This window comes from Scyliorhinus canicula, chromosome 6 (genome assembly GCF_902713615.1).
Source record: "Scyliorhinus canicula chromosome 6, sScyCan1.1, whole genome shotgun sequence".
NCBI classification, from domain to species: Eukaryota; Metazoa; Chordata; class Chondrichthyes; order Carcharhiniformes; family Scyliorhinidae; genus Scyliorhinus; species Scyliorhinus canicula.
The window spans coordinates 105,071,281-105,083,799 of record NC_052151.1 but is presented as its reverse complement, the minus strand read 5'-3'; the positions used below and the strand labels follow the sequence as shown (position 1 = coordinate 105,083,799).

Below are 12,519 nucleotides of genomic sequence, written 5' to 3'. Positions count from 1 at the left end.
GCGGGAAATGATGGAGGGGGAGGGGGAAAGGAGAGATTGGAGGGAGAGGGGTAAAGAAGGGGAGGGGGCAAGGATTGGAGAGGGAAGAAATTGGGATTGATTGGAGGGTAAGCGTAACCCTATACACTGCATAAATTATCAGCTGGGACTTATGAAAATTTTCGTTGTAAACAGTCACATTTCATTGTGATCACAGCAGAGCTACAAATTGATGACAATTATATCAGTTGATGACCATCCTTTGAATCGCAAGTATGGTTCTGATTGAAAATGAAAGTTAAATGGTCAATTTTGAGAGAAAATAAAATAAGATGATAGCCTGATGATTACCTGTGAGAGCAAGTGATATCAAATGACGACAAAATGATCGCAATTGAGAGCAGTTAATGGTAAATGAAAGCTGTCGAAAGCAAATGTCAAATGATATGAAAAATTTCAGGTAGGCATACACTTCAGGCTGAGATCATTCCTGGAGCAAAAACCATGTTTGCTTGTCTTATGTACAAAGTTTAAATGGGCCATCCGATTTGCAAATTGTACCTATATACTTCACCATACCTCCACCCACCACGTACTCTCTTCCCTTCCCAGCAAAAATGGGATTTGTCAGAGATGGGGGTCGGCATCTGGATCCTGCCTGTTGATAGAACCTCTCTGACTCTGCAACAATCCAAAACATAAATTCTCATGTGCGCACAATAAAATTGTTTTCTGCACAGAGGTCATTCAAGATTTTAGACTGAAGCTGGAAGAATAATAATATTATTATTTTTTTAAAATAAATTTAGAGTACCCAATTCAATTAATTTTTTCCAATTAAGGGGCAATTTAGCCGGGAGCCGGGATCGAACTGTGAGGCAGCAATGCTAACCACTGCGCCACCGTGCTGCCCGAAGAATAATAGTACTGATCTCCAAATGAGTTCATGTTTATAATTTGTTAGAATATATATATATTTGCGGTAACATGCTGCATCAGCTAGAAAGCGAAAGGGTAAACTCCTGACATAATTTAATAAACAGAAAACACCGCAAAGGTTCCGATGAGAATCTTGTGACTTGAGTTTTCAATAAGCCTAATTCTCTGCTCTCACTCTGGAATGGAACGGTAGTTGCAGGGATATCAGTGCAGAAACATTGGGCCTGATGGTCCATTCATTTATATGGATCTGAAAACATAATTTGCAGGTTGGCAATTTCCCACCTAACAACACCATCAAGCATTCCTCTTTACCAAACACCCAACTGGGGAATCAACTGCATAATGCATGCTTGGCATGAAGATGGGTCCACTGTAAATATATGCATAATATATGGCCTCTAATTAAACTTGAGAGGAAAACACAAAATTGCTCCTTCTCCCAGTACTTGCTTGTGCTTGACTTCCATTTCCTATTTTGTTTATTTCTGTCTTCACTGATTACTCATTTTAACAGGAAGTTCTGAATTTTAACTCCAGGCAGGTTTTGAGTAGTTGCGTAGGAACTGCACCCAAGAAATAATCCCAGGGCTATTTTAACTCCAAGGCCTTATTCTAATAACTCCAGGATTCCTCTGAATGCTGTAGTTGTCAAATAGTAGCTTGTTCTTTGAATTCAAACATCGAAAAACCTTCCTGTGTTGCTAAAAGAAGATTGCCTTGGCCCACAGTTATCCTAAAAAGCCCACTCCACTCTCGCTATCTCCAGCCTTTCCTAGGACTTCCCATCAGACCATACCGGAAGTTGCCCAACATTTATGTTGTTAAGATGAGTGAACTGTATGTGGAGAGGTGACAGGCAGCAAAAGCTCTCATGTAAGATGTTAATGAAGCCCATGGCTGATATTTGGACTGGACTCGGCCTCTTAGTTGAGCGAATGAATTTCAGCCAGCTGATTTATTTGCGTGGAGTTCATCCAAATTTGGTTTGGGGACTTTTAGGTGGGATGCTATTCAATAACCAGGTACAAATATTTGATTAACAGATCTATCAAGTAGAAAGCTTCAGCTACAGGCTCTGAACTTGCTGGTGCTCCTCCTCCCAGACCAAAATAGAGACACACTGAAGGTATGATTCTAATATTAAATATATCTGTATATCTTTTTTTCTTCAAAATTTCATTTTAAAATGTGAATACATTTTATTGCAGAACTTTGGCACAAGTTTCTTATTCAAAGCAAAATAATTTTGGTGAATCATTATTTACATAGCTCTTGTTAACAATAGGTTGGTTTCTCTGTGAGCCACATTTGTGCATTTTGGGAAATCACGGGTGTATATTCTGCATGGGAGGTATACTTTGTGTAACACGCGATGAAGTGTATTGGGGTCATCCCTTAAGATTTTGACACATTTTTTCTGAAAAATTAAATGTAAATAAGATTTACTTGGTCTCCAATTGAGTACCAGATAGTTGAATGGTAGAATTCCCTTCGTCATACTCACAGACATGCATCTCTCTCTCTCAGGCACACATACACATCTCCCTCTTTCATACACCCCACTTTTTCTGACACATTCACCCCTTTTGCACACTCTGAGGCTTGCTCCGGTCCCTGCTCTAACTCCCCATCGCTCTGGCACCCCGTTCTGAGGCCGCACTGGCCCTCGTTCAACCCCTGTTCCGCAGCCTGCTCCAAGGCTCACTCTGGCCCTCCCATTTGGTGGCCCACACTGGCCCTCGTTCCAGCCCCCATTCCGGCACCCGCTCCAGGGCTCATTCTAGCCCTCTGCTCCCCCCGCTGATCCCCTGCTCTTGCCACTGTTCCGCTATCCACTCCAAGGCCCGCTCTTCCCATCACCACAGAAGCTGGCTTCTCTAGCCACTGATTGGACAAGCAGTTCTGCGGCATTTTTTAATGTGCCTGCTCTGCTGTGGACCCATTGGGTTCTGCAGACCCCAGTTTGAGAACCCTTGGGTTAGCATATTGCCTTTCACCTGTAGGATTTCAATTTCAATCGTGCCTGGGGATGAAAGTTTTCCTTTTCTGCTGGTTTCATTTAGAATGAGTTTGGGTGGTAGTATCAACCACGTACGACTCTTATGAATTCAGGTCTAGAGCACCGAATTGCCCATAACTTGTTCAAAGTGTCTACAAGATCCACAGGGCGAAAATAAAATGAGTAAATGCTAGAAATACTCAGCAAGACTGACCTCAACTGTGGGGATAAAAAAGAGTTTAGATCAATGACTTTTCATTAAAATTGTTCTGATGAAAGATCATTGACCTGAAACATGAACACAGGGCTGGAATTTACATGTTCCGGTCAGTTTGTTTGAGAGAGGACTATTAAATGGACATCACCTTCCTCCCTGCCCCTGAACTGTCACCAATTTTAGAGGCAGATCTGGTGGCTTCGTCCTTGGGCACATTGAACTCATTAAGTAGCTAATTAATGGCCACTTAAGTGCCTTGTCCTGCCGCCACCAATATTTTACCCAGGGTAGAGGGTGGCCCATGCCAAGCGGGTACCCTGCAGCTTTAATCAGTTGAGCTAATGTCGTAAAAGAGTGGGACCTCCTTTGGGGGACCCCTTTGCCCATCAGAGGTACACCTCAAGGCTATACCTCCTTCTTAAACCTCCTTCCACTCCCAGTCTTTCAACTTCAGTCCCAGGCGCCTCTCACCACAATCGCTGACCACAATCCACCGATACACCAGACCCAATTTGCCACTCCAGGACTCATCCGCAGAGGGCAGCAGAGCGTCCTGCATGGGAGGAGCCAACGGCAAAGCTCATTGCTGCTGACATTATCCAGAAGACCATGGAGCACAGGATAAACAAAAAGGGACACCTTAAAGATAAATTTATCTTCTGTTGCAACGTTCAGGTGTATTGTTGAAAATGCACACATGAACTACATGGTGAGATTAATGTCTGCTACTCATTGATTTTCTCAAAGTGAAAGCCAGAAAAAGACTTGCATTTATATAGAACCTTCCATGATCTCAGGACATCCCAAAATACTTTACAGCCAATTAAGTATTTATAAAGCGTTGTATTATGGGAAATGCAGCAGCCAATCTATAAGCTTCTACAAACTGCAATTTGTTTTGGTGATGTCGGGTGAGGAATCAATTGGCTAAGGAGCCAAGCATAAATCTTCTGTTCTTCTTTGAACACCCCACTTCTGATGATAAATGGAGCCTCGATTTAATGTTTCATTCAAAGGACAGCATCACTGACAGTGCAGCACTCCTTCAGAACTGCTTCAGAGTGTTGGCCTAGACTTTTGAGTTCAAGGCCGGTCGGCGCGGCGGCAGTCGGGGGCCGTTGAAAGCAGCCCCCGCAGCGATTCTCCGCGGTCGACCGGCTGAGTTCCCACCAAGTTCTGCTGCCGTTATTCACATATGGTGTCATCCGGCGGGAGCTCGGACCCACGGCCACGGTGGCCATCCTGTGGGGGGGGGCAGAGGGATCAGACAACTGGGGGGGAGGGGGGGGGGGAGGCCTCCACGGCGGCCAGGCCCACGATCAGGGGTTACCAATCGGCGGGCGCACGTGATCTGGGGGGGCTTACCTTGTTGCCATGTTGCGCAGCGCCGGTGCGGAAACCGACATCACGCGCATGCCCCGGTGCATAAACGGCCACCACATACACGCGGGGACCCACGCCGGCAGTGCAGGGCTGCGTATCGGCACTGGAACTGTGTGCAGCACTCCAGCGCCATGCTAGCTCCCAGTGGGCCACTGAATCATTGGGCCAAGAGGCTCGTTGACGCCAGCATAAAACACTCCGGTGTTTACGCAGGTGTCAACACTTAGCCGGGATTTTGAGAATCCTGGCCCAAGTCTCTGGAGTGGACTTGAAGCCTGAATCTACTGAGTCTGAAGCTGAAGAAAATTATCAACTCAAACCTTGTTAAAAATAAACCATCATATTTGCACTGGATTTGATTTGGAATTTATGACTAAATCACATTTACCATCGACAAGACTGACAGTAAATTTGTTAACAATTATTTTGAGGAAAATGTTTGACGTTACTGATCAAATTGCTTGTTTACATCACAGATGTAAAATACAAGGCAGAAATCCCTGAGAGCAAAGCTCCTTTAAATAATTTATCCAGAATATATGCAGTCATGTGTTTTTGATTTCTTTCAAAATAACACCTTTTTCTTTTTAAGGTTAGGAATACCATGCAGCCTTTATCATGTAATTAATATTCTTTTCCAGTCATTGCTTGAATTTCTTCAGAGATTGATAGACAACAAGGAGAGCAACAAAATGACACTAAACAACGTTTCCGTCATCATGGCACCCAACCTGTTTATGTTTAAAGGATATTGCACAAAGACACAGTTAGAAATGGCTGCTGGGACAAGCAACATAATGCGCTACTTGATTAAATACCAAGAGTTGCTTTGGACGGTAAGAACAATATCAGGTTTGCAAAACATATCCTTTGAAACTAAACTTTTTGTTATGACTTTGATGTTCCAGTAGGGAGCCTCACCTCAAGGTTATATATTGAGGAGTCTGGCACACTTTGCATAGGTATATGAGATGAAGTGAGAGTTACTGCCCTTGACACCAAGGCCATGTTTGACCGAGTATGGCATCAAAGAACACTAGCAAAACTGGATTCAATGGGAATCAGAGGGAAAACTCTGGCTGAAGACATACCCAGCACAAAGAAAATAGTTGTGGTGGTTGGAGGTCAATCATCTCAGCTCCATCATATCACTGCAAGTCCCAGGTGTCCCAGACCCAACCATCTTCAACTGCTTCATCAATGCCTTTTCTTCCATTCTGTTTTAACCTAAAGTACCCAATTCATTTTTTTTTCCAATTAAGGGGCAATTTAGCATTGGAAATCCACCTATCCTCCACATCTTTGGGTTGTGGGGGGTGAGTGAGACCCACGCAGACAAGGGGATAATGTGCAAAACTCCTCGTGGACAGTGACCCGGGCCGCGATCGAACCTGGGTCCTCGGCGCCGTGAGGCAGTAGTGCTAACCACTGCACCGCCGTGTTGCCCTCTTTCTTGCTCATAAAGTCAGAAATGAGGATGTTCACAGATGACTGCATAATGTTCAGCACCATTCGTGACTCCCCAGATAATGTAGCGGTTCATGTCCAAATGCAACAAGAGCTGGAAATTATCCAAAGTTGGGCTGACGAGTAACATTCATGCCACACAAGTGTCTGGCAATGATCATCTCGAACAAAAGAGAATCTAACCATCGCCCCTTGACATTCAATGGCATTACCATCACTGAATCTTCCACTACCAACATCCTGGGGGTTGCCATTGACCAGAAACTGAATTGGACTAGCCTTGTAAGGATTGTAGCTACCAGAGCAGGTCAAAGACATGGGGCAGGATTCTCTGTCTCCGCAGATGGCCAATGAGGTTTCCCATTCTGCGCACCCCAGGCCTTCGGGAAATTTGCTGGCATGAATGCCCTTCTGGCGAAATGGAGGACCCTGCCGACGGAGAAACTACCCCTAGGAATCCTACGATGTGTAACTCACCTCTTGACCCCCAAAACCCATCCACCATCTACAAGGTACAATTCAGGTGTGAAATTGAATACTCTCCACTTGCCTGAATGAGTGCAGCTCTAACAATGCTCAAGAAGCTTGACAGCAGCCCGTTCAATTGACACCCTTTTAACAACCATTCAATCCCTCCATCACCGACAAACAGCGGCAGTCGTGTGTACCATCTACAAGATGCACTGCAGAAACTCACCAAGCTGAGTTGTGCCTTCCAAACTCACGACCACTACCATCTAGAAGTAAAAGAGCAGCAGGTACCTGGGAACCCTACCACCTGGAATTTCCCCTGAAAGTCACTCACCATCCTGACTTGGAATTATATCGCCGTTCCTTCACTGTCATTGGGTCAAAATCCTGGAATTCCCTCCTTATCAGCATTTTGCGTGGAACTGCAGTAGTTCAAGAATGCAACTCACCACCACCTTATGAAGGGCAACTAGGGATAGGCAATGAATGCTGGCCTAGCCAGCGACACCCATATCTCGTAAACGTGGGCGGCACGGTGGCACAATGGTTAGCACCGCTGCCTCACAGTGCTAGGGACCTGGGTTCAATTCCAGCCTCAGGCAACTGTCTGTGTGGAATTTTCACTTTCTCCCCGTGTCTACATGGGTTTCCTCCGGGTGCTCCGGTTTTTTCCCATAGCCCAGAGATGTGAAGGTTAGGTGGATTGGCCATGTTAAATTGCTCTTTAGTGTCCAAAGGTTTAGGTGGGATTACAGGAATAGGGTAGCGACCTAACCCTAGGTAGGGTGCTCTTTCAGAGGGTCAGTGCAGACTCCATGGGCTGACTGGCCTCCTTCTGCACTGTAGGGATTCTATGATTTTATGAAATATATTTTTCTAAATCTATTTAGAAAATTGTGCACAACACATGGTAGAATTATTATAAAATGCTTCCTCTTCAGCTTGTATAATCTTGCATGAACAAGTGACATCGACCAATAAAAAGTGAGGCCTAGAGTTTTGTTCCTGAGTAAGGAACACCGAGTTAGGCCAACTCCTTGCTCCGCAAAACCAACCCAGCAAAATATTCCCTGGAACTTCCAGTTTATTTGTTCTGGGGGTGGGGTGTGGGGAGATGCAAGGTGTAGTGCGAGACATGGTGGACAACCCTGAACACAGTCCATGGTCAGTACAGGCTGCGGGGGCAGTTCTGAGTGGAAAGGCCCACCTTGATGCTATAGGACTTTGTTCCAGCTTTGAAAGAAAGAGCCCTTTAGCTCATGTGCCTCACATGCCTCATCCCTCCCAAACAATCCCCAGGACCTATCCATGCGAACCCATACCACTTCATGGCCCTCCACCCATGGCCCTTTATAGCCTCTATGCCCACTTACTGGCAACTCATACCAACCCATGCCCCACTCTCCACTCTTACAGCTCCCATACGAATTCACACTGCACCCACACTGGGCAGACCTCAGGATCCATGTTGCGATTAAATACATTTCTTTTTAAAAATAAATTTAGAGTACCCAATTTATTCTTTTTCCAATTAAGGGGCAATTTAGCACGTCCAATCCATCTACCTTGCACATCTTTGTGTTGTGGGGGCAAAACCCACGCAAATACAGGGAGAATGTGCAAACCCCACACAGACAGTGACCCAGAGTCGAGATCGAACCTGGGATCTCAGCGCCGTGAGGCTGCAGTGCTAAGCACTGAACCACAGTGCTGCCAGTAAATACAATTTATAAGACTGTTTGTTGAATTCAGCATTCAAAAACTGAACTCTTATTGATAATAACCTATTGACTCCACTGAATATTCTTCAAATAGTTAACCCCTTATAACAGCATGTTTTCATAGTCCTATTTCAAACATTACAGGAGCAATTGAGCTGAAACAGAATCAGAGTCCGTCAGGGCGGGATTAGTTAGAACCTGGTATCTAATGGCACTCTGTTGCAATTTTGCACACCCCCCGCCCCTCCCCGAGGCCGCACTCATGCACTAACAAGCATAGCCTCAAGTGCAGGAAGAGATCGGGACGCCATTTTTAAATGGAGCCCCAGTCTCTCAAACCCCCCCCCCCCCGACCCCAAGCGACCGCCAGGCCCTCCCCCCCCCCCCCCCTCCAATGTGCCAATTCACCTATAAGGGGGTCCTTGCCCCACCCCCCACCTTACACCTTACAGGGAACCTCCAGGCCTGATCCAGGTGTGGGCAAAATGTCAGCCTGGCACCCTGGCAGTGCCCACTCCAGACTGGCAGTGCCAGACAGGTAATGCTAAGGTGCCACCAACAGTGCCAAGATGACAGCCTGGCCAGAGGCCGCCCACCCAGTGGTCTCCGATCACCTGGAAGACCCCCTCAAGTTCTGCTGCAGCTGGTCCCCATTTCTTGGGGCCAGTATTAATTGCCGCCTGGCTGGCGTCTCCTCGGCGAGGCCAATAGATGCTGGGTGGCCGTTCCATCCGGAGTCAGTACGGTGAAGTGGGATTTAAACTTAACCGTGCAAGACTGTGTCCCACCTCGCGTCTAACATTCTTGGGATGTGAGCAGCACTGGAAAGCTCAACATTTGTTGCCCAAGCCTACTTGCCCTTACGAAGGTGGTGGTAATGAGCTGTATTCTTAAATTGCTGCAGTCCATATGGTGCAGATACACCCACACATCTGTTGAAAGGATGTCCCAGGTTTTTCACCCAGCAATATTAAAGAAATGGCGATATAGTTCCAAGTCAATTTGGTAAATTGCAGGTGAACCTGCAGGTCATGCTATTCCCATGCTTCACCTGCCATTGTCCTTCTAGGTGATAGAGCTTGCAGGTTTGGAAAGTGCTGTTGAAAGAGTTTGGCAAGTTGCTGCAATGCATTTTGTAAATGAAGATCTACACTGCCAGAGGTCGCTAATGGCCGGCGAGACCCCCTTTCCCCCCGAGCTGCCATCATGCCTGGTCCACATTTGTGGAAACCAGTGCAAAACGGCGTTCCGGTTGAGGTCTCGTTGGTGTGGCCATTTACTCCCAGGAACCGGGTGAATAAGGCCTCCGGGTATTTAAATGAGCCTAAATGCTTATTTAGGCTGAGCGAGTTGGGTGATTCGTAATCGGCCCAGTCCCCGCTCTGCGCCACATGCAAAGCATGCACTGTATCACACCCCTGGTGTGTGGTGGAGGAGGGAGCAAAGTTTTAAGGTGGTGAATTGCAGTTGAGACCTTTAAGCTTGGGCTCGGTGGTTCAAGCACTCTACTGCTCAATCTCCAGAAGATTTTAAAATTATGTGACAGCTTTTTTTATGATGTGGAAGACTTGAAGAGTAGGTTTCCACTCAAAGATTCAGGAAGCAATTTCTGAACCAATAATTGTAGGCCCTGGACTTGGCATTCAAGCATATGAAAAGCATGCCTCTTCCTCCCCGAATGTTATATGCACCAAAGAAACTTCCATCCTGCTCATAATTTCTTACAGCAGCAGAAAATACACCATTTAAATTTCCAATGTAATATTGTAATCTCAAGTAATAACTTTACAACCAGATAAGTACATTGAGGAGACATGAATAGAAGGTTATGTTGATAGGTTAGAAGAAGAGGAGTAGGATGAGGCTCATGTAATATTTTGTAACAAACAATTCTGATCCTGTCACATTGATATACATTTTGCTGGATGAACAAGATGATGAAATGATCTGTTAAATTAATGGATTAAATGTTGACAACTGTCAAAGGAAGTCTATAAATGAACATTGCCTTCCAACACCTTTCAGATTCCAAAGTTTATTATGAATCAAGTGCGACAACAAAACATTGAAAACCATAAGAAATTGACCAAGGAAAAGGCTGTGAAAAAGCTCCTAAAAAAGGTGGCATATGATAAAGATAAACATGACCGGAACAAAACTGATAAGAATCTACCCAATGTGAGTAAGCCATACCAGCATTTAGATTTATTCTAAAATAGCTTAACAATGTCATTAATTTTTAATGGCACCCTGATGTGAGTGACAAATGTGCCAAAAGGTGCATGTTAAGCCAGAGGCATTTTCTAAAATGTTACAATATGATATTAGCTGGGCTAAAATTGCTTAATAGGGCCAAAGGAATTTTATTGGGAGGAACCAGAGGAGGCCAACTTTTACTTTCATCCTCCTTCTGGGTCCATAAGCCAGCTGATTTCTGTTCCTTCCCAACAGCGAGCAAGCTGCCACAGAGTAAAGGCTATGCTCCCAGCTGACAAGCTGTCTGCAAATGAGACATGGGCCTCAAAGTGTCTCATGCCTCACTGCTGTAACAGTGCTAGTTAATGCATATATTTTTGCAGCTTTTATATGGAACACACATAGATTCCAATTATTCTTTGGATAAGGATTACCCCCTATAGTCATTGATCTTATCACTTTGATTAATAAGTGCAATCTCTGGAACAAACACATATATGCAATTATCATCTGTCAATGTGTTTCTACAGTCAGTCACTCTTCAGGGTGTAATACGAGTTCAGGCACCATCTCTTTCCAAAGTTTCCATGGCAATTCAACTAACAGAAGAGCTCAAAGCTGGTGATATACTGGCACGTTTCCAGCAATGCCTTAGTCAGAGCAGGTAAGCTGAAACCTCAGATCTACATTCTCTGAAAAGATCTCTATCGCTTACCCATTATTCTACCTTGACATTAAAATTAGCCAATTGCCAGCAGGTTACAGTTTTGACTGTAGTTTATTGCTTGTTATTATTAATTCTACGTCAAAAATAATTTAATTCCATTTTGGAAAAAGAGCAATCATGGAATAAACACTGCACTTTGTTCCCAACAACAGGATTACCGAATCTCCGCATAAAGAGGAAGTTTGCTTATATGAAATTGGAGGAAACATTGGTAAGAATTTACTGTCAGTTGCATCCAGCATGAGGAATCTATATTTAAATTGCAGGAAGGAATTTGCTTTAGTTTTCATTAAGCAATATCAAGTTTGGAATAGAGAAATTTTGCTGCCAGTTTTAGCTTCAGGTCCTGGTAGCAATGGGTAAGATTCATGATGCAGTTTCCTGTACATTTGTGTCAATCTCATTCAAAGGTTCATTGCCTCCGACCAGTGTGGCAACTTCACTTCTCACACTATCTGTCTCTGAGAGAGCACCAATTATTGTTGAAATTTATAAACATGTTCTGAGTACAGGTTTATTAGGTTGGTTAATTTTTTGTGTGCTTTTCTGCCTTGTGATTACTGAGAGAGCTGATTTGTGATGGAGCTGATGGAATTTATATCCTTCACTGTTATCTATAATATGATTGTTTTGAGCTAGATTCAGACAAAAGGTGACAGGAGCGTGCATTGTCCAATCTAATTCGTTGTGTATCTTTCAAAAATACAAACATACTTATGAATTAGGAGTAAGAGTAGGCCATTCAGCCCATCGACCTGCTCTGCCATTCAATAAGATCATGGCTGATCTAATTGTGACCTCTACCCACTAACCCTCGACTCCATTGTTAGTAAAGAAGCTATCTACTTTTCTTTAAAATATTAATTGACTTTGCCTCCACCATGCTCTGGGTGATTCAGGACTCTCTGAAAAAAACATTTCTTCTCATTGCCATCTTAAATTGGAGACTCCTTGGGCGGACTTCTCCACCCCCTGCCGGGTCGGAGAATCGGCAAGGCGACTCGCGAATTGCACCACGCCGCCTCGGTGCTGGGACGCAATTCTTTGCAGTGCGGAGAATCAGCGCCGGCGTGGTCAGCGCCAGTCGGGGTATGCGGCAACTCTCTGGCCCGGGCTGGCGCACCAATTCTCCGGTCCGGATGGGCCGAGCGGCCGTCATCAAAAAGCCAAGTCCCGCCGGCGCCGTTCTAACATCCTCTGAGCCAGCCTGACCTCGGCGTTGAAGGGTCTGGCGGCGGCCTGTGGGGGGGGAGGGGGGTCTGGCCCCGGGGGGGGGGGGGGGGGGGGGGGCCTCCGTAGTGGCCTGGCTCGCGATCGGCCTCCTTTCCTCTGCACCAGCTCCTGTAGCCCTGCACCATTTGGCGTCGGGGCCGGCACGGGAAGAAGGCCACTGCGCATGCGTTAGTTGGTGCAGCCC

General features: G+C 45.4%; 1 protein-coding gene across 6 annotated transcripts in view; it reads left to right on the top strand.

Annotated features, from left to right (window-relative positions):
* Positions 1 to 12,519, top strand: part of arhgap18 (Rho GTPase activating protein 18) — a 183,973-nt gene that overhangs the window by 154,674 nt on the left and 16,780 nt on the right. For all 6 annotated transcript variants that reach the window (XM_038799804.1, XM_038799803.1, XM_038799802.1 and 3 more), the window contains 5 exons: positions 1,965 to 2,047; positions 5,162 to 5,356; positions 10,205 to 10,357; positions 10,906 to 11,039; positions 11,255 to 11,313. In XM_038799804.1, coding sequence (XP_038655732.1) covers positions 1,965 to 2,047; positions 5,162 to 5,356; positions 10,205 to 10,357; positions 10,906 to 11,039; positions 11,255 to 11,313 — 624 coding nt within the window. The remainder of the gene's footprint in view (positions 1 to 1,964; positions 2,048 to 5,161; positions 5,357 to 10,204; positions 10,358 to 10,905; positions 11,040 to 11,254; positions 11,314 to 12,519) is intronic.